The sequence below is a fragment of the Balaenoptera musculus genome, chromosome 8 (genome assembly GCF_009873245.2).
Source record: "Balaenoptera musculus isolate JJ_BM4_2016_0621 chromosome 8, mBalMus1.pri.v3, whole genome shotgun sequence".
In the NCBI taxonomy this organism is placed as follows: Eukaryota; Metazoa; Chordata; class Mammalia; order Artiodactyla; family Balaenopteridae; genus Balaenoptera; species Balaenoptera musculus.
In genome coordinates, this window is record NC_045792.1 from 14,573,569 (window position 1) to 14,596,059 (window position 22,491).

Here is a 22,491-nt window from a genome sequence, read left to right on the forward strand (position 1 = left end):
CTACCCAAGGTAGAGCCTCCATCTCATGAGAGGGGAGTGGATGGAAGAGAGAGACCCCAATTCTCAACTGTACTCACCTGGAACTTAGCCTTAGCAACAGCAGCTGGGGACAGGATGAGAAATGCTGAAGTCCTGTTCTTCCTGGGAAAAAAGCCCTCTGACTGGTTACTGTGGGGAGAGGGAGACCTGTGTTCTTGGAAGCAAAAGCCTGGAGTGGAGTTTCTGCCTTGATGAGCTGAGTGAAAGGAGGGAGGACATGGTCTTGGTTCAAATACCACACATTCTTGCTTTTCTTACCAAATTTTCATAGATGTTCTTGAATAGATGTTTCTTCATTTGCTAAACAGCAGTTGAACACTTAGAACCACTTATAGAGTTTTAAATCATTTTTTTTTCAAAATATTTTTCACCAGCTTTAGTGGGAGTAGGTCATTAGATCCCCTCATGTTTTCATGCTAGAATTTTACCTCTCTGGCTCCTTTATTCTTGAGCAACCTTAAAGAGGCTGCTATGGAGCTCCTGGACTGAGGCAATAAAATCCTGTTTTGGTCCAATCTAGTTTCTTAATTAACTGATTATAAGCCTAATACTATATCCTTTCCACCAAAGCTACCTATTCAGATGACTGGATGTTTAGATTGCTTATTCAATGTGTTGCTTGGCAAAGATAATTATTACCCAAGTTCTCTTGCCTCCCAGCTGGTCAACCCAGGTGAGTGGCATTTAGAAAGAGCACATTTGGTCGTAATGTACCGCTTAAATGCTTGAGTGGTTTTCCATTGTTCTTACAATAAAGTTCAAAAGTCCTCAACATGGACTACAGGACCCCATTTATCTCTTTCACTTCTTCTCATGCCTCTCTCACTCTGTGCCCCACTTCCTGCTCCACCCCTTCCCTCTGCCTCACACCAACATATTCTCTAGTCTCACTCTAGTCTTTCAAATTTTTATTGTGCATATAACATGCTCTCTCCTATTTCAGGCCCTTTGTACATGTTCTCTTTGCCTTAAATGCTGTTCTTCTTCCTAATTCAGGTCTTGCTTAAATGTCACCTCCTCTGGGAAGCCTTCCCTAACCTCTCAGAATAGTTCAGGTCTTCCTATTCTAATGGTACTCTGACACCTTGTACTTCTTCATACAATGTGTGTTTTTGATCAGCTGATTAGGATGATTATCTGTTTAGCATATCCCTCCCCATAGAACATGAGCTCATGAAGGCAGGGCTCTATCTGCCTCTGCCCAGTGTTTAGCAGAGGACCTGACACAGAGTAGGGACTCCATAAATACTTGTTGAGTGTGGGAACAAATGCTCTCTTGAGCATGGAATGCCAGGGTTGTGAGGGGGGTGCTGGGGCTCTACTTAGAGCTGATATGAAACCAGAGGAAAAGTTGCAAATTTCAGAAGACAACTCCTCACCACTTACATTTATAGCTACAACCTGGTGTTAGTAACGGGCAGCTCGATGGACACATATTCCAAGGGAATTTTCACTAACAGCTCCATCCTTGGGCTAATGTTGTGAAAAGGTGGCTGGCCCCTCCTTTTTAAGATTCTTGTGATGAATATCATGGCGCATATAGAAAACAGCCATTTCCCTTTTACTTTTACCCTTGACATTGTGGACTGTGAGTCTGTTTTAATCCATATTTAGAACTGTGAGATTGAGAAAGCAGTTATTTTTTTAAAGTAACCAACAGCAACAGCAACAATTACTACGGTTAATACTTACTAAATGCTCTCTTTGTGGTAGACTCATATTATTTCCAAAAAAATCTATAATAATTTCAGACAGTGGATAATTTTATTTTTATTTCACAGATAAATAAACTGAGTTTTAGAGGGATTAAGTCCCTTGCTCAAGGACGCATTGTAAGTAAATGGTAAAGCTGAGATTCAAACTCATGTGTGTTTGGCACCAGCACCTAAACTCTTAATTTCTGTTCTGTATTGCCAAGCAATTCTAGAATTCTGCAAGCGATTTCTTGCTGTCAGACAGTCTTCTGAAACTTCATGTAAACTTTCCTCTGAGGTGCCTTTTGAAACTTTCATATTTAAGTGCCTTGAGAGAAGGAGGCTTCTCTCTTCATCTGTTATCAAGAGATCACTGAAAACTAAAATCTGTCTTAACCATTCCATATGAGTAAATGTGAGTCTTGCTCCAGACTTTCTTGATTTTGCAAGGACATTATCAGGAAGTCAAAACAACAATGACAATAACAACAATAGGAGAAGCCCCTTGACTGTGATAATAAGGCAGCACATAAAGGAATATGGAAAAAAACACACAGGAGTTTATCAAGTCTAAATCCTATTTAAACTTATTACCTCCAAAATCGTTGGAAAATGCTTGTCAAAGGTCTTAGAACCAAACAGGAGAGTAGATTTTAAAACATATCACACGGGGTGAAGTTTTGGTGAGTAACCTAAATTAATAAACAAGAAGTTTCTTTTCTCAGCAACATGGTCCTGAGATAACTGCCTTGAAGTCTGTGTGTTCTAGAATCCTTGCTAATTGGATAGCCAAGACATGGAAGCAACCTAAATATCCATCAACAAATGAATGGATAAAGAAGATGTGGAAGGTATACACAATGGAATACTACTCAGCCATAAAAAAGAATGAAATAATGCCATTTGCAGTGACATGGACGGACCTAGGGATTGTCATAATAAGTGACGTGAGTCAGACAGAGAAAGACAAATACCATATGATGTCACTTATATGTGAAATCTGAAATTTGACACAAATGAACTTATTTATGAAACAGAGACAGACTCACAGACATAGAAAACAAACTTACAGTTACCAGTGGGGAAAGCGGTCAGGGGAGGGATAAATTAGGAGTTTGGGATTAGCAGATACAAACTACTATATATAAAGTAGATAAAACAAGGTCCTACTGTATAGCACAGGGAACTATATTCAATATCCTATAGTAAACCATAATGGAAATAATATGAAAAAGAATGTATATATATGTATAACTGAATCACTTTGCTGTATACCAGAAACTAACACAACACTGTAAATGAGCTATACTTCAATAAAAAATAAATAGAATTCTTGCTAATTGGTAGCCAAGAACAATTCCTCATATAGATCTTTAAGTTAAAAAGCCTAAATTAAATAAAACATCAGGTAAAGTCTTTCTGCCACCACAATTATTCAGAACGACTTAATTGATATCTGATACTTGTTAAATTTTTACCCTAGTTATAAACAGAAAAATAAATTTTATAATATGTGTGGATGCAAATGTTTAACATTATATATTATTTATTAATTTTTGATTGTGTAAGAATATAAAGAAAAACGAAAATGGCACATAATCTCACTTTCCAGAAAACTCCTGTAGTTTTTTAAAAAACTAGACCGGGACTTCCCTGGTGGTGCAGTGGTTAAGAATCCGCCTGCCAAAGTAGGGGACTCGGGTTCGAGCTCTGGTTCGGGAAGATCCCACATGCCACGGAGCAACTAAGCCCGTGCGCCACAACTACTGAGCCTGCGCTCTAGAGCCCGCCAGCCACGACTACTGAGCCCACGTGCCACAACTACTGAAGCCCGCGTGCCTAGAGCCCGTGCTCCGCAACAAGAGAAACCACTGCAATGAGAAGCCCGTGCACCGCAACGAAGAGTAGTCCCTGCTCGCCACAACTAGAGAAAGCCTGCGCGCAGCAACGAAGACCCAATGCAGCCAAAAATAAATAAATAAAATAAACTTAAAAAAAACCCACGAGACTAATATATGTACATGGTAATAAAATCTAAACCGTGCAGGAAGATATAAAATGAAAAATAAAAGTTCCTTTCCACCACCACCTTCTCCCACATCATCACAAAATCTTTCTTCTGCATCTATCCTGAAAAATTATATAAATGCATATAATGAAATATATATTCTTTTGGAAAGTATACCAAAAAGACATTATACTCTATCCATTTAAACTTTGCTTTTTCATTTACAAAATGTCTTGAGATTTTGTAAATCAGTAGAGACCAGCTGCATTTAAAAAATTATCAAATTTTATTTTGAAATGATTAAAAGTTTACAGAAAAGTTAGAAATATATTTTTAAAAAAGTAAACCAAAACTTTTTCTCCCTGAATAATTTGAGAGTAAGTTATTGACCTAATGCCCTATCACACCTGAATACTCTAGAGTCTTTTCCCTATAAAGGCATTTCCCTACATAACCATGATACAATGATCAAAATCAGAAAATTGAATCAATACATTATTTCCATCTAATCCTTAGATTATTCAAGTTTTGTCAATTGCCTCCATAACGGCTTTTATAGCAAAAGAATCCAGTTCAGAATCACAGGTTGCATTTAGTTCTCAGGTCTTTCTAGCCTGGTTCCATCTGGAACATTTCCTCAATCTTCTCTTGATTTTTTTGACTTTTACACTGGAAGATTGCAGGCCAGATATTGCGTAAAATGCCCTCAATTCGGGTTTGTACGATGTCTCCTCACGCTGAGGCTCGGGTTCTACATCTTTGGCAATAATGTCACAGAAGTGATGTTGTGTGCTTCATATTGCATCCTAGCCGGAGGCACACCGTTTGTGTTTGTCTCATATTGATGATGTTCACTTTGATCACTTGATTATTGTGGTGTTTGCCAGGCTTCCCCTCTGTAAAGTTACTCTTCTTTCTCTTTATAATTAAAAGGTATTTTGTGGGGAGGGACTTTGAAACCGTAAATACGCCATTAGGCACTAAACTTTTTAAAAAATTTATTTTATCAAAGTATAGTTGATTTTCAATGTTGTGTTAATTTCTGCTGTACAGCAAAGTGATTCAGTTATACACACATACATACATATATATATATATATATATATGTATTCTTTTTCATATTCTTTTCCATTATGCTTTATCACAGGATATTGAATATAGTTCCCTGTGCTATACAGTAGGACCTTGTTGTTTGTCTATTTTATATATAGTAGTTTGCATCTGCTAATCCCAAACTCCCAATCCATCCCTCCCCCTCCCCCCTCCCCCTTGGCAACCACAAGTCTGTTACCTATGTCTGTGAGTCGGTTTCTACTTCATAGATAAGTTCATTTGTGTCATATTTTAGATTCCACATATAAGTGACATCGTATGGTGTTTGTCTTCCTCTTTCTGACTTACTTCACTTAGTATGATAATCTGTAGGTCCATCCATATTGCTGCAAATGGCATTATTTCATTCTTTTTTATGGCTGAGTAGTATTCCATTGTTTATATGTACCACATCTTTATCCATTCATTTGCTGATGGACATTTAAGTTGTTTTCATGTCTTGGTTGTTGTGACTAGTGCTGCTATGAACATAGGGGTGCATGTATCTTTTTGAATTATAGTTTTGTCTGGATAAATGTTCAGAAGTGGGATTGCTGGATCATGTGGCAACTCTATTTTTATAAACTTTTAATTAATTAGTTAATTAATATTTGTATGGATTTATGGTTTCTGTTTTATTCAATGTGTTGTTACTGTAATTATTTATTTTGATGCTTAAACTATCATGATTTGGCCAATAGAAGCTGGCTTATATGTCTTTTTGACACGTCCCCAGTATTCTTTAGGGCTTTCTTTTTTGGAGATGGGAGGCACAAGAAGATTTTCAAGTTCATCTTGTATTTTCCCTGTCAGTCTGAAATCAGCCCTTTATCCAAAGAGCCCTGGTTTCTTACAGTGAAAAATGGTATTTAGAAGCCAAGATTTTGGTGGTAGATGTGTTCATTGATATTGAGGCATAATTGCTCTCAAGTCCTCTTAGAAGATAGAGCTACATATATACACATCAACATTTATTTCTGTACCTATTTATATATGTAGAAAACTTGAATTCACATTAATAACTCCAATCCAATCTAATACCTCAAGGCTTAGTCTAGGTTGCTCCATTTTTGTATTTGTAATTCCTTTTCCCAACAGTGAGAAATCTGGCTTCCATTTTTCTTAATATATTTACTTTTTGGATTAATCCTCTGTTATAATCAATCCCTATCTCTGCTGCTCCCCTCTCCAGCACTGATAGCCTTATCACCCTGCTTGGTATCTGACACCCCATGTTTGACTACCTTCCTCTTTCCTCTTTTACCTGACTCCTCATACCAGGCATGCCCTCCTCATGGACATCCTCCTCACCCCACTTGGAATCAGACATCTTGCATTAAGCAGCTCTCCACCACAGACACCCTCTTCATCCTGCTCAGGGCCATCCTGGTGCCATTCTCCCCACCAACTGCAGTTGGGACCAAAAAAAGTTATTCTGTTCCTTAAGTTCTTTTATATTTGAGAATGTCTGCCTATTGTCTTTATATTTGATCAATACCTTGGCTGGATAAAATACTTTTGGGGTTTCACTTTTTTTTTTTTCCCTTAGAACTTTGTAGACAATGATCTATTGTCTCCTGGCATTAATTTTCTGTGAAGAAAGCTAAGGTCAGCCTAAATTATGTTGCATCACCCTGCCCTTCCCCTAAAAGGTTTTTATATTTCTGCCTAGACAGTCAGGGTCCAGTAAGGAAACAGAAACCTTACCAGGTATTTTAACAGAGAGAATTTATTATAGAGAATTGGTGACGAGCTAAGTGAAAAGGCAGATAGAGAATAATAAGGGATCATGGAGGTAGCAATTGCAAGAAGAGCTACTACCCGTAGGACTGGGAGAGCAAAGGAAAGAACCTGGAAGTATTAAACCATGGAGCTTTGAGGAGAACCTCAGACCTTTGGGGGACGGGGTTTTGACAGTCTGGTACTCATGCTTCTGGAGTGGAGGGTAGGGAATAATGAGACTGGTTTTATGACTTTGGAAAAACTGAAAACTAGACCCAACTGCAGAAGAAACTGCTGGGGTGAAAAAGAAGCAATGGGTGATGCTGACAGTAGTAGGAAATTCACAAGAAGACAACGGGAAGTAGACAGAACTGAGCAAGTCCCTTCTTTATCCTCCAGTCTTTCAGTCTCCCGCTGTCATCCTCTATTGGCAAAACCTCCCCTGGCTGGCAAAGGAGAAATGGGGTCTGCAGAGTCCCAGCTGTAGCATCACAAAACTGGATATAGAGGGTGGGCTTGAAGTTGAGAAACAATAGCTTAATAACTGCAACAACACTTTAATTAGAATGTACATTGATCTTCAGTATTCTGAATCAATTTTTCCTAGAACCTGGTATACACTTAATTCACAGATGCCATTCCCCACCCCCCATTCAGGGAAATTCTCTTGCATTATATATTTGAAAATATTTTCTATTTAATTTATTGGGTTCTCTACCTCAGGATTGACAATTTTCCTTAGTTGGATTATCTTGGTCTTCCATAAGTATTAGTTTTTCCTCTAATTTTTTTAATCTCTTTGAATTTTTCTTCCCATCCCTGTGCTTTCCTCAAGCTTTTTCTCTGTTAGTAATTTAGTTTTTAATGATATCTATTCTATTACTTTCTATTTCTATTGAATATATTATCTCCATAAAAATATTATGTGTTCTTCTGTTTGCTTCCTTAATCTTTCTTTTCCTGTACACTTCCTTTATTTTATTTTATTTTTTTAACATCTTTATTGGAGTATAATTGCTTTGCAATATTGTGTTAGTTTCTGCTGTATAAAAAAGTGAATCAGCTATATGTATACATGTATCCCCATATCCCCTCCCTCTTGCGCCTCCCTCCCACCCTCCCTATCCCACCCCTCTAGGTGGTCACAAAGCACCGAGCTGATCTCCCTGTGCTATGCAGCTGCTTCCCACTAGCTATCTATTTTACATTTGGTAGTGTATATATGTCAGTGCTACTCTCTCTCTTCGTCCCAGCTTACCCTTCTTACTCCCTGTGTCCTCAAGTCCATTCTCTACATCTGCATCTTTATTCCTGTCCTGCCCCTAGGTTCATCAGAACCATTTTTTTTTTAAGATTCCATATATGTGTGTTAGCATATGGTATTTGTTTTTCTCTTTCTGACTTACTTCACTCTGTATGACAGACTCTAGGTCCATCCACCTCACTACAAATAACTCATTTTGTTTCTTTTTATGGCTGAGTAATATCCCATTGTATATATGTGCCACATCTTCTTTATCCATTCATCTGTTGATGGACACTTAGGTTGCTTCCAAGCCCTGGCTATTGTAAATAGTGCTGCAATGAACATTGTGGTACATATCTCTTTTTGAATTATGGTTTTCTCAGGGTATATGCCCAGTAGTGGGATTTCTGGGTCATATGGTAGTTTATTTTAGTTTTTTAAGGAACCTCCATACTGTTCTCCATAGTGGCTGTATCAATTTACATTCCCACCAACAGTGCAAGAGGGTTCCCTTTTCTCCACACCCTCTCCAGCATTTATTGTTTGTAGATTTTTAGATGATGGCCATTCTGACTGGTGTGAGGTGATATTTCACTGTAGTTTTGATTTGCATTTCTCTAATGATTAGTGATGTTGAGCATCTTTCATGTGTTTGTTGGCAATCTGTATATCTTCTTTGGAAAAATGTCTATTTAGGTCTTCTGCCCATTTTTGGATTGGGTTGTTTGTTTTTTTGCTATTGAGCTTCATGAGCTGCTTGTAAATTTTGGAGATTAATCCTTTGTCAGTTGCTTCATTTGCAAATATTTTCTCCCATTCTGAGGGTTGTCTTTTCGTCTTGTTTATGTTTTCCTTTGTTGTGCAAAAGCTTTGAAGTTTCATTAGGTCCCATTTGTGTATTTTTGTTTTTATTTCCATTTCTCTAGGAGGTGGGTCAAAAAGGATCTTGCTGTGATTTATGTCATAGAGTGTTCTGCCTATGTTTTCCTCTAAGAGTTTTATAGTGTCTGGCCCTACATTTAGGACTTTAATCCATTTTGAGTTTATTTTTGTGTATGGTGTTAGGGAGTGTTCTAATTTCATTCTTTACATGTAGGTTGCCTGAGGGCATCTGTTCTTCGCTCAGACAGGACGGGGTAAAGGAGTGGCTGAATAGGGGGCTCTGGCTCACTCATGCTGGGGGGAGGGAGGGGTACGGATGCGGGGCGAGCCTGCGGCGGCAGAGGCCGGCGTGACGTTGCAGCAGCCTGAGGCGCACCGTGCGTTCTCCCGGGGAAGTTGTCCCTGGATCACGGGACCCCGGCAGTGGCGAGCTGCACAGGCTCCCGGGACGGGCGGTGTGGAGAGGGACCTGTGCTCGCACACAGGCTTCTTGGTGGCGGCAGCAGCAGCCCCAGCGTCTCACGCCCGTCTCTGGGGTCCTCGCTGATCGCCGCGGCTCGCGCCCGCCTCTGGAGCTCGTTTAGGCGGCGCTCTGAATCCCCTCTCCTCGCGCACCCTGAAAGAATGGTCTCTTGCCTCTTAGGCAGGTCCAGACCTTTTCCCGGACTCCCTCCCGGCTAGCCGTGGTGCACTAGCCCCTTCAGGCTGTGTTCACGCCGCCAACCCCAGTCCTCTCCCTGCGATCCGACCGCAGCCCCAGCCTCAGCTCCCAGCCCCGCCCGCCCCGGCGGGGGAGCAGACAAGCCTCTCGGGCTGCTGAGTGCTGGTCGGCACTGATCCTCCGTGCGGGAATCTCTCCGCTTTGCCCTCCGCACCCCTGTGGCTGCGCTCTCCTCCGTGGACCCGAAGCTTCCCCCCTCCGCCACCCGCAGTCTCCGCCCGCGAAGGGGCTTCCTAGTGTGTGGAAACCTTTCCTCCTTCACAGCTCCCTCCCACTGGTGCAGGTCCCATCCCTATTCTTTTGTCTCTGTTATTTCTTTTTTCTTTTGCTCTACCCAGGTACGTGGGGAGTTTCTTGCCTTTTGGGAAGTCTTCTGCCAGCGTTCAGTAGGTGTTCTGTAGGAGTTGTTCCACATGTAGATGTATTCCTGATGTATTTATGGGGAGGAAGGTGATCTCCACGTCTTACTCCTCCACCATCTTGAAGGTCTCCCTTACTGGGCTCTTGCTGTCTTTCTGGGGCTCAGTCCAGCTCTCGGATCCCACAACTCTACCTGGGAATTCTGTTGCCTCCCCAGGGCTCCACTTTGATCCGGGAGTAAGGACTTTTTCTCTGTGGCCCATTGACATCTTTTCAATGTTTTCCAGTACTTTTCCCCCATCTCTCTTACCTCACTTTCTCCCTTCCCCTCCCCCAGGCTGGAAATTTTCCCCTAGTATAGTGAGAAGGGTAATCTTGGTTCTGTTCATCTCTTGTCTATGTTGGGAATCCTTGCCATTTCTCTAAGGGTCTGGGCTTTTGGAATCTAAAAGTAGGAGGAGAGACACTTTCTCCCTGCATTCGGCTGTCATACTCTCTCAGAGAATAACCTGGCTGCTTTAATGGGAAGAAGGACATGGGGAAATTGTGAACTATTTAAGAATACAATTCACTATTTGATGATAATAATGACAACAACAGTAATGATGTAATTAACATCTACTGAGCACTTCCTGTATGCCAGGTCCTCTCCTAAGTGCTCTATATATGGCATCTCCACTAATCACCACAACAAATCCATGTGTATTTATTATTATGCTTATTTTTCATAAGAGCAAATTGAAGTCTTGCGAGGGACAGGGGTTTGCTCGGGTCCCACATTTTGCAAATGATGGGCATGGGCTTCGCACGCAAGCCTGCTGTACCAAAGGCTGTGCATAACCTTGCACCTCTGGCCTCTTGGCAACGCCTCTGGAGCCTCAAGACACCAAGCCATGGAGATGGGGAATCAGATGATTCTTCCACACTCCTGGCCCCTCATCCAGCAGGAGTGGGGCTGCCCTGCCTCTTCCTTCCCTGCCTCAGCAGGGGTGGGCTGTCTCCGTGTGCCCCCATGGTCAGCTTCTCCCTGCAAACCTGGTTTCCTGCTCTGCTTCTGCTTCAGCACGTTTCCACTCTCCCGCTCTCTCCCTCCCTCTCTTTCTCTCTTTTTCTTGGTTTGGCTTTACAAATAAAATATAAATTTAACCAAGAGCTCATACCACAAAAAGGGAAGAAGTGATAAGTATAAGCAGCAAACAGAGCCCAGGGGTTAACACCCTGCTACCACATACGAGGGCTTTGTGGGGAGACGATCAAGGATCTGTGTGTCTCTGCTCTCGGGGGCCCTCCAGGCTGCCCTTCCTGCTTCATGCAGAGGAGAGACGTCCTGGGCTTCTCCCCAAACAGCAGTGCCTTTTTCAACACATAGAAAGTCTGGCAGCTTCAGGAAGGCTTCCCAGCTCCAAATTATCTCTGCTGTTAGAGGACTGTTACTTTGGAAAAACAAGCTGACTGTAAAAAATCAGGTATCAGACATTCACATCTTAGCATGACTTAGCTGAACTAGCTGGCCAGGATCCAGATTCTTAGGGGACAGTCATTTTGATGGCAGTGGGGAGGGAGGAGAGGAAATTTGGAACATGATGCAGTCAGTTGGCATACGGGGCCGCGAGAGGGCTCTGGGCAGCTGGGTGAAGGATGTGTGTCTCTCTGCAGGTGACGACTCCATCAGCACCTTGGGCCTGCTCCTCTGCCTGGGGCTCTCGCTGCTGCTCGTGTCCATCCTGGGCTACAGCCTGGCCAAGTGGTACCAGCGTGGGTACTGCTGGGAGGGTGAGTGAGCGCTGGACCCTGTCACCCAGGCTCAGCCCAGTCCCTCCTCTCCTGTGGCATTTGGCCAGGCCAGGTGGGGCTGCAAACTCTTCAGCACGGAGTCATGCAAAAATATTTCCTGTGGTGGCCGCAGTGGTTGAAGACTTGAGGTGTCGGTCGGGGGGGGGGGGCGGGTGGGGCCTTTATTGAGGGAGTGGAGGCTCTTCTCCTCCCCCAGCAAGCAGTCAGCTTCCTCTTCCTTCAGAGCTCACAGGAGTCCACCTCCCAGGCCTGTGTGGGCCTCAAGGCTGAGGGCGACGGGCTAGACAGGCCAAGCTCCAGCTGTGTTCTACCCTGGCTCCTAGAGCCTCTCTTGCCCTGCCCTCTCCTGGGACTCTCTCCTAAGCTTGCCGATGCTTCAGCCTCACTGGGCGTCTCCTGGAATTTGCTGGGGTGCTCCCAACTCTCATCCACATCTGCACTTCCCATGGGACCCAGGAGAACTGGGAGGGCATGCTGGAGTGCCGAGAGGCAGAGCACATCTCCCAGATCTGCAGTTAAGTTCAACAGCTTCCGCAGATGTCTGTTGAGCACCTACTATGTGCCAATGCACTTGTGCCTAGTATGATTTTTTTTAAAAAATTCCATGCGAAGATGAAATTCTTAGTCTCTCTTTTTTATAGATGAGGATGTGGGGCTAAAGTCACAGAGTTGGAAAGTGGTAGAGTCTGGATTCAAGCCTCCTTCCCAGAGTAATCAGTGCCCTTGATGGAGGGAACCCCAGTGGCAGGATCTAGCCTCAAAGACTGGTGGTTCTGTCTGGGAAGAAGGGGTGTACCCATGGGTCTGGGGCAGGAAGCAGACGCTGCAGGACTGGGAACCTCCCATGGCATCCTGCAGCCCTGCCTAGCCACCCCACACCTTCCAGACAGGGCTGAGGGAGCACTAGATGCTCCCAGAAGAGTGACGGGCCGCTCTCCCTGGAGGTACTAACCCTCTCTTTTCCGATTGTCTTTCTAGGGCCTAATTTTGTCTTCAACTTGTACCAAATCCGGTGAGTAGATTCAGGACAGATCTGGGTGGGATGGGCATGGGTGGTTCGGTATGCTTGAGAAAGAATCAAAGATGGAGCTCAAATTTACTGCTTGCCTTCCCTGTCTCCTCCCCATGTCCCTAAACAAACAAGAGAAAAGGAAGGAGCCAGGGTCCCTTTAGAAAGTTCCATGAACGAAAACTTGAACATGGACAGGACCATGTAAGATCCAAATGACAGTGCTCCTCTGACCATTCACCCCTGGGCAGGCACCATCCATCCGTCCATTCATTCATTTATTCATTCACTCATCATGTATTCGGTAAAGATCTATTGTAGCAGGTATTGTGGTGTTAGTTTCTAAGGGTACAAAGATAACTGGGCATAGCTTCTGTCTTCAAGCATTTCACTGTCTGTGGTGGACACCTGCCTGATTACAAATAATTTAATCTCAGGCATAACATGCCGTCAAATGAAGACAATCAGGCATTCAGGGTGTGAGATATGGAAACTCCTCTTGTGATAAGTCATCTCATCTGCTCTTTGTCACATGGCAGCTTCTCATCTGGCCTGAGAGATGGGGTAACGCTGATTCTGGAAGATAAGCCAGTGAGTCAGTGAGTCACTGCCAGAAGTTCTTCCCATGCTCTGGTCCCAGGGAGAGGCCTGGTTCTCAGCCCCAGTAACTTGATTGGCTCATCTTTCTCAGGAACATGAAGGATCTGGAGATGGGGCCACCCTTCACCATCAGTGGCCACATCAGCAGTCCAGATGGCGGCTACATGAAGTTCTCCAACAGACTGGTCTGATGAGGGGAGCGTCAGCTTTCTGGAGCCCCAGAGAGGTGAGTGGAAGGTTGCTGAGCTGAGTGAGTCTGATGTCCCAGTGTGGTCCTCAGATGGTCCAGGCACCCCAAGCCTAGCACCAAGGACTGCTTGGAACACGGAGATGATTTGGTTCATCCCCCACCTTCTGGAGAGTGAGTGCTGTGGGGATGATCTCAGGAATGAAGGCCTGGGGTCATGCTGTCTCCCACTCCCCACCTCCTGCTAGCCCTGGGCCGCTCCTTTTCCACTGGATCCATGTCCTGCCGTTCTTTCCTGGGGAAGTTTTATTTCTGATCAGATGGAAATTTCTAGAATAGAGCTTTGTATCTCAACCCTTTGCTCTGAGATGAAGATTCCAGATGGCCACCCTCTCCAAGAAGCACAGCTGCAGAACTTCTGAACTTTCTGAACTTTCTAAGCCCAGGAGCCATCCCTGTTTCCTGGCTGGCTGACCCTTTGGTCACACCTTTCCTCTCCCGCCTTCGAGCCCATCCCTCTTCACAGCACAGTTGCATTCTCCCATCTAAACATTTCCTCCCTCCAGCAGTCCCTCACAGACCCTCAGTTTCTCTCTCATCTCTTCCCCACAGGACTCCACACTCACCTCTCCCATGTGTTCCTCCCTCTGCCCTGATGTGATGGTTTAGAGGAATCTTTCCCAAGACTCATCTCTTTGTCACTTTCCCTTTTTTTTTTTTTCTGCAGGAGGAGGCTTCTGGCTCAGCGCCTGCCCCTCCCGGCCTCCCCTGCCTTCACTCCTGGGTCTTCACGGCCTGGCCTGGCCCCCTCTTGTGAACATTGAGGAGTCTTCTCTGGGGACACCACCAGCCTGTGGCATGAGAGTCCCCCAGGAGAGTCAGGCCTCTGGGGACAGAGTGTGTGGAGTCACAATGGCTTTCTCACAGAAACAGAGATGGCCGTGTCCCAGCGAGAAAGGGCTGGTTCCCGGGAGGCCTCTGAGCCTGTGGGCGGAGTTCCAGGTGCCCAGCTGGCCGGTGTGGGTGGGGCCTGTTACCTGGGGCATCCCCAGTCACTTCCCTGCAGGACTGACACAAGGGCCAGAAAACCTGTCACATCCTCCATAGGCAAAGTCACGTGGGAGGGAGGGTGATTGCACTTTCAACCTTCCTACCAGAAGCCAAGTTCCCCTGAGAGCTGAAGGCTGAGCTTAGGCCTTGACTCACATTTGGTTCTGGCACTTTCAGCAAGTCCCCCAACCCCTCATGCCCTCCCACACACATGTCCACCACCGGGGGCTGTCTTCCCTGCTGCTGACCAGCCTTGGTGCCTCCCAAACAATTTTGAGGGCAGTGCTGAGGACGGTCTTGAAACACATTCTTGTTTTTAGGTTCCTGTGATGGGGTGGGCATGGCGTGGCAGGCTCAGTCTCCCATGTTCTCCTTTTCCCATGCAAGGCCTGCCTTGTGATGTGGAGAGTGGGCCAGAAATGGTGAGAGTGGGGAAGAGGAACCGAGATTAGCCTGAAAACAACAGATAGTGCACACGGGAAATCAAGAACCAAGTATAGCTTTGTGACAGGAGAACAGTTTGTTCATGAGTCCTCACTCCTTCCTCCGGTCTGTGCCCTACTGGACCCCAGCTGGGGCCTGAACTGGGATGTCAGCTTAGTAGGTGCTTAATGCAGAGTTGTTCAATCCAGAGAGATTGAGTTCCTGGGGCAGCTGTGGATGGAGCAGGGCCTGAGGGGGCCCTGCCACTGCTGAAACTGCAGTTAGAACTACCAGCCACTGGTCTCCCTGCCCAGGTCCAGATGCAGAAGCCCAGGACCGTGATAGGCGAGGAGGAGAGAAGTCACGTTATTTGTCCTCCTATCCTCTCTTTCCTGAGGCCTGGTTTCTTTCTCACTTTGGGTTCTAGCAGATTGCCGAGGAAGGAAGGAAGGAAGGAAGGAAGGAAGGAAGGAAGGAAGGAAGGAAGGTAGGAAGGAAGGAAGGAAGGAAGGAAGGAAGGAGAGGGGACTTATACCTGCCATCCCCTTACTTCCCTCCAGGGTCTGGGGGCCATTCTCTCAATGTAGCCAGCCTCCAACTTAATAAACCAAATCTCTGGATTTGGAGGTCTTCAGCTGGGCCCTAACTAACTCCTCTATTCCTGAGTAGGTGGGGCTGGGGAGGAGCCCCCCAGTGACTTTGGATCCCTCCCTTCCTTGAAGGCCTGTTGCGGGGGAAGGGCTGACGTTGGTGTCCTTCTTCCTTGCATTTCAGTTCTGAGGGCTGAGCCCCATTTCCTGACCCAGGGGGTGTCCAGCCTCAATACCCTCTCAGCTGTGCCCTGCTCAGTGCAGATCCTGGGTCTGCAGTCCCGGCAGGACTGTCCTAGGCCCCTGAAAGTGCTCAGAACTCAGCGGCCTTGGGAAAAACTGAAAGGATGGGGCCCAGAGCCCAGGTGGTCTTGGCCCCCGGTTTGGTGGCTTCAGGTTAGGAGACAGGGACAGCTGCCGAGGGCTGGGAGAATGGAGGGTATTTCCTCCATTCTGCTCCTCAGTTGGGAGCAGAACTGAGACTGGGCCACTTCCTCTTTTTGGGTCCTCTGACGCGTTCCCTGTCCCCTCTGCCTCCCCCTCGTTTTCCTGACTTCCGTAGTCTGACTGGCTGGCACGACTTTCTTTACCCTGGATTCTACATGTTTCCGTTGGGGGCAGATTCCAGCTGATTCAGAAACGATAAGGGAGAAGATGCCGAGAAATCTGGCTTCAAGTCTGGTTGGTCTGGGCATTGGCTGGGCACCCAGACCCATGGCCGTGCCAGCACCGACCCCCCCAGGCCCTCCCCCTCCCCTTACCTATTCTTCGTCTCACTGGCCCCAGGAGCCAGGAAGCAGTCACGAGCGTCAGCAGTTCCGTGGGCTGGCCCTTCCCATGTTCACTGCCACCATGTTCCTCTTTGGTGTCTTTGCCAGAGCTGCCTTTGCCTAGAATGCCTTCTCCTCTCCACTCCCACCCCCAGCCACATCTAGTCTCCATGGTTGGCTTAAGTCTAATCTTGCCTGTGGCTTCCCTCAGGACTCTAGACTTGATGCCACCCGACCAGGCAGGGTTACGTCCCACAGGTTTTTAGTAACTGCTAAAAGTGGAGTCCATAGGCGGTGCTTAATAAATGCCTGCTGAGCGGAGAGAAACACCCAGTTTCTCTGGTCACAGAAGGCTGCCTGTCCTAGAGAAAGATGCCAAGGTGACATGAGGAAGAGCAGAAACGGCTGATACAATACGCAGTCTGCAGAGTACAATGCATTTCCATGCATGTTACTGTGTCTTGAACCTTGTGACGTGGAGATGATTACTGGTCCCGTTTTACATATGGAGAGGCTGAGGCTCAGAGAGGTATATGCTTTGCCTAAGGCTGCACAGCCAGCCACTGACGGCATTGGAGCCTGAGTAGAATCTGAGGCCTCACAGATGCAGCCTGATCTGAGGGCTGGTGGGAGGAGGGTTGAACACTGTAGAACAGGGTCTGGTCTTGACCTGTCCTGCCATGCTGTGTGGCCATGGGCTGTCACTTCACCGCCCTGGGCTTCAATTTCAGCATCTGGCAATCAAGGACTGGACTACTTCTCCAAGGTTCCTCTCTTTTACTTGAAGGAGAAAAAGAGTCTCACCTTCTAATCTCTGTACTCTCTGTGTTTAGCATAGGACCTGTCACTTAGTAGGCATTCAATACACAAAAGAGGCAAGTATAATACAAAGTGTAGTTATAACTCTCTAACGCAGGAGGTGGCAGCTGAAAGGTGATGGCTGAAGTTCCCTTAGACCCTGATGGTTTAGGATCCTAAATATTAGTCAGTCTTTCTTTGACCTTGGCTAAGTCTGACCAGCTCCCGAGACTGGACCATTCCCAAGCGAGCCCTTCTTGAGAAGGAAGGTAAAACACTAACATTTGCTGAACAAAGATCAGTGCAAAGCAGGGACTTCAAATGCACTGTCTCACTTCATCCTCTCAGCCTCACAGGTGATGGAACAGAGGCTCAGGGTCTGGTGAAATGATTTGCTTAAGGCCAGGCAAGAATGTGTTTTCTTTATAACTCTTCCTCACTTTTAGCTTCTGCCCAAGCTAGCAGCTCCCTGAGCTCCCTGGCCCCCTCACTCTGGTCTCTAATCTCTTTTCCAGGTCCCCTGGTGTGGTGAGAAGGGCTTCTCAGAAGCCGGGCCTCTCCAGGCCTTGTCCTCAGCCCTGAGCTTCTCACTGACCCATTCCTCATTCTTTCTTTTATTTTTTATATTCCCTTTCACCTCCAAATCATCAAATTCTGCCCATTCTTTAGGTCATCTCAATTTTCACTTCTCCAGAGAAACTTCTTCAACATCTATGGATCTTCTTGTCTTCTGAGTTTTAATTACAAATACTCTCTGGCTACCATAACTTAATTATTGATCATTCCCTTGTATTCATTCATTCATGCAGCTTCTCTAATAGGCCAGGAAATGTGCTAGGCACTGTGCAGGAATCCAATCTCTCTTGAGATTAACCTCACTCTCTCCTATTTGATGCGTACTTTTTGCAGGCAAAATTCAGATCTTATACCTTTTCTGAGTTCTTTATGGTACCTTGCACGGCTCTGGCCGTAGCCAGGAACTCCTCAGGAAATTATATTGAAAGATTCTTCAGTCTCTTCAGGGAATCTTGGGTGTTGCTTCATCCTTGGTCCAATCCCGGGTGCTCGGAAAACCAAAACTTTCGATTTTCTCTTCCCGTCCTCAATCATGTTCAATCCTTTGATCATCAACTGATACAGATCTGGAGAAAGTGCTCACAGTGACTTTTTCTATTTGAGGGATAATGGCCAAACCCATGAAGAAGCTGGACAGGTGAGGAGGGAGCTCTGCTCTCCTGTAGCTTCCTTTTCAGCTGTAATGACCTTGCTCCATGCCACTGACCATGGAGGGCCCAGTGTCTATGGTGTCCCTCTCTCTGGCCCAGGGTTCTGAGAACCTCAAAGTGGGAGTAGATGGGTCTACCATTACTGTATTTTTAAAAGTGCTTAGTGATCAAAAACCATCTAGAAACAGTGATATTTAAGCAGATCTGGTACAAAACAGGAAGCCAGTGGCCTGGTGAATTCTCACACTTGGGGACCAGAAGTGAAAATGTTCTGTCTGCCCAGAGCAGCAACAGGCCAACAAAACAACAGGTGGGGCAGTGCCAGAGATCCTGGTAGACTCCCTGTCTCTTGGATTTTTCCTGCAGAGCCATGGGGGTAGTCTCCCCCTCCCCAAAGCCTAGGGTGAGGTTTCTCATACACAAGCAGGGAGCCATAGAGAGGCAGAGGGGTGGAAAAGGTAAGAAGCCTCATCTTCAGGTCTAGCCCCAGTAGCTGGTGGGTCCCAGGTGCCTTGTTTGTATAAGGCTGCCATTGGACTTGAGGATTCTGAGGTCCCTTCCAGCTGCAAGGCTATTTCAGAGTGTGGGTGACTTCAGTTCCCCAGTGCTGGGGGAGGGAGGCAGGGGAGGAGGTAGGCAGAGACACCTCTGAGTGTGTGTGTGTGTGTGTGTGTGTGTGTGTGTGTGTGTGTGTGTGTCCACTGCAGAGGTGAGCCAAGGAAGAGAGGGATCGTGTCTTGTCGCCAGCTGTATTCCCAGAGGGCCCACCCACGACAGGTGCTCAATGAATGTTTGCTGAAGGGGTGAGTGGCTGCATGTTCAATGTTTTCACGGTCCCTTGCCTTGCCTCCTGACCACATCCCCTTGCTCTAGGCTTCCTGTTTAGTCTGTGGCCCTGAGTCCCTCCAACACCTAAGAGCTATAGGGTGAAAACAGCAGAGAAGGGAATAAGCATGGTATAATATGGTGAGGCCGAGAAGATGACAAGCCTGAAAATAAAATCAAATTTATATCCTGACTGCTTTCATTTCGGCTCAGTCTAATGTCTCCCAAGTACACATTCAGCCTCAGGCTACCATTACCACATTGCCATCTCATATTTGGAGATTATACTACTTCAACATCTTTCACATGCTTTTCTCTGTGAGGAAATCCACTCCTTCAGGCATTCATTTATTCATCAAAAATGTACTGAGCACCTATGCTATATATTAGCCATTGGTTGGGTGTGAAGGATACAGAGAGAAATCAAGAGGAGTCCCTGCTCTCCAAGAGCTCACAGTGAAATGAGCACTGAATGTTGTATGTTCAATGACAGCAGTATGCCCAATGCATTCCTGAGAGGAGTCAGATTGAAGATTACTCTCTCCATTTGGCAGATGAGAAGACTGAGGCCCAGAGTTGACATGACAAGATTGAGCTGGGTGACGATAGAACTCAGGTCTCCTGAGTTCCATTCCACTCCTGAGCATTCTTTCCACTCCTTGGATCTGTTGCCTCTTCCCTTTTGCCCTTGGGGGCAGCTCCAGACCAGCCACCTTGCCTTGGAAGCTTGTCCATGGATTGGTCCTTTCAGCCTGGGTGGACTGATGGGCACTTCCTCCATGTGAGTGTTTTGCTTTCTTCACTCCATTGTATCATGCCACACAGTGCTTGTTCTACTAGATGTGTGGTTTCTTTGCCCCAGGTTTGAACTGTGGGCTCAGATCTTATCTCAAGTTTTGGAAGTCTCCCAACCTCACTTAGCATAATCTAATAAATCGTGTATTTTACTCCTTTCAATTCAGTCCAACAAACATGCATTGAACACTCTAGCTGGACCAAATGCCCCTCCTATGGACCGCTGTGCACATCTCCATCACAGCACGTTCAGCTGATGCTTCTTATGATCTCTTACATCCTCTTGGCTCCACCCCTGATTCTGGCCAGTTCTGAGTGGGCTCTGACCGACTTTGTGCTAATCAGTCTCTTCTGCAGTGCCCACTGCACATCACTTGCTTTCTGCCCTGGCTCCTTCTGTTCTGGGGGAGCCCATGCAGCCCTGTTCACCAGCAGCCTGAGAGTACAGATGAGTCAACATCTCTGGGGGGAAGCCTCAGCCAGTGAAGTTCAGGAGCTGATGGATTAGGACTTCTACTGTTAATGCTCAGGGGACAGTTGGAAGAGGCCTCTATATGCTCCAAGAAACATTCCAGTGGGATCAGGGTCCAGTTTCTCCCAGCATGACCAGCCTGATAACATATTCTTGTTTTGGCTTTTCCTTCTCCTGTTCCCTCACTCTTGTTCTCTCTGATTGCCTTCTAAATAAACCACCTGCCCACAAGTCCTTGAATCAGGCTCTGCTTCTGGATGGGGCAATCTAGGCTAAGGCAGCACTTACAGCCTTATATTGTAAGTCTGTCTGTATTCATTTATTTACTTGCTCATTCATTCCTTCAACAAATACAAACTGAAGTTTGGGAATGTAGGAGTGAACAAAAGAGATAAAGTCCCTGTCTTTACAGATCTTATATTTTATTGGGAGAGATAGACTATGAGCAAATAAACACATAAATCGATCATGTCACTTCAGATAATGATAAGTGCTCTGAAGGAAATAAGCTGGGGATAGAGGGATGAAGTAGAGATGGGGCGGATACTTGGGGAGGGTGGTGAGGAGAGACTTCTTCAAAGAGTCTCCATTTGAGGAGACACTTGAATTAAATGAGGAGGGAATGCAGGATAAGACCTGGGAGGAACAAGGGCAAATGACCTGAGATGGAAATTAGCTTGAAGCAGTGGGCAGGGGGAGGCTGCAGCAGGTGTGTCGAGAGGGTGGGCAGATACCAACTCATCTGGATTTTACCACCCTTTTGGACCAAGAGCAAAGGAGAGGGCTTCCAGCAGGGGAATAACATGACCTGAGTCATATGTTATAAAGATCACGTTGGCTACTGCACTAGAGTAAGTATACTGTACAAATCATGCTGGATTAGACTAACGGAGCAGGAGTGGAAATAGAGGGGCAGGAAGGGGATGAACAGTGGTCCAGGTGAGACATGATAATGGATTTGACCAGGATGATCGTGTGGGAGTGGTGACAAGTGGTTGGGTTCACCATCTATTTGGAAGGTGGAGCTGATAGGACCTACCTGATGGATCAGATGTGTGTTGTGAAGGGATGACTCCTGGTTTTTTGTTATGAACAACTGGGTAAATGATGGTGCCATTTACTCAGGAGGGGAAGACTGGGGGAGGAATGAGTGTGTGAGGGAGTCAAGAGTTCTGCTGTAGACATATTTTTGAGATGCGTGCTAGACATCTAAATGGAGCTGCTCAGGAGGCAGCAGAGTTAGGGAGAAGTCCTGCTTGGGCATTTGGAAGTCACCAGCATCCAGATGGCATTTAAAGGTATGGACTGGGTGATACCATCTAGGAGCAGTGAGGAGAGAAGGGTTGAGTTTAATAGAACAAGCAGCAAGTCATCAAGTTATTCTCGAAAGCAGTGACTCTCAGACTTTAATGTATATGGGAGTCACCTGCAACTTGATCACCTGGAACTTGTTTATTAAGCAGGTCCCTGGGAACTAGCCTTAGAAATTCTGGGCCTTGAGGAAAAGTTTAGGAAGACAAGTACCCCCAGGTGATTTGAGTGCCCTGGGGGATAGGTAGAGGGGTGCCTAGGATTTGCATGACTAGTTAGCAGGATCCTGAAGAATGTGTCTGTTCTCTCCAGGGCCATCATGAGGACTTAACCTCCACCAGCCCCTCCTTCCTTGTGCAGGTAGAGGTATACAGGTGTGGCACCCACACCCAGACCTTTGCTGGTCATGTACCAATCTTCAACAGCACCACTCCCTGTGCCTACTCCAGAGCTAACCAGCCCTACAGATCAGCTGATTTACTAAAACCCCTCAGCTGCACCCTTGTGGTGGGCTGTGATTGTCCAAGGAACAACATGGCACCAATGACAGTGGGGTCTGCAAGACAGGTGCCCAGCATAGGCATGGCTAAGAGCAGAGGAATGGCAGCCTGCTTTTCCTCTAGGTGGGCGATCATGAGGTGAGTATTTTAACTGTATATTGGCTGCAGAGGAGCTTGGTGGTCTTCTCCATACCTTTGAATGTGAACTTGACCTAAGTGGGTCATAGCACAAAGGCTTTCATATCCGAATCCTCAGCTCTGAGCCCTCACCCAATGCCAGGCCTGCCTTGCCAACTGCTGGAGGATCTTCTCCTTGGCTGACCTGTGATATCAACTCCAGAACTCACCGTCTCCCTTTTCCCCCATGCCCATGTCTC

General features: G+C 46.1%; 1 protein-coding gene across 1 annotated transcript; it reads left to right on the forward strand.

Moving 5' to 3' along the window:
- Positions 1-11,344: 11,344 nt before the first annotated feature.
- Positions 11,345-13,380, forward strand: SMIM35 (small integral membrane protein 35). Its single transcript, XM_036859959.1, has 3 exons — positions 11,345-11,537; positions 12,537-12,570; positions 13,259-13,380. Exons 1-3 carry the CDS (start codon positions 11,345-11,347, stop codon positions 13,356-13,358), a joined length of 327 nt encoding a protein of 108 aa, XP_036715854.1. The 3' UTR covers positions 13,359-13,380.
- The last annotated feature ends 9,111 nt before the right edge of the window (positions 13,381-22,491 follow it).

Coding starts and splice junctions, on each gene's coding strand:
- SMIM35 (XM_036859959.1), top strand. CDS start 11,345: ATGATGCAGTCAGTTGGCATACGGGGCCGCGAGAGGGCTCTGGGCAGC. Junction 11,538..12,536: donor GCGTGGGTACTGCTGGGAGG/GTGAGTGAGCGC, acceptor TTGTCTTTCTAG/GGCCTAATTTTGTCTTCAAC. Junction 12,571..13,258: donor TTCAACTTGTACCAAATCCG/GTGAGTAGATTC, acceptor CATCTTTCTCAG/GAACATGAAGGATCTGGAGA.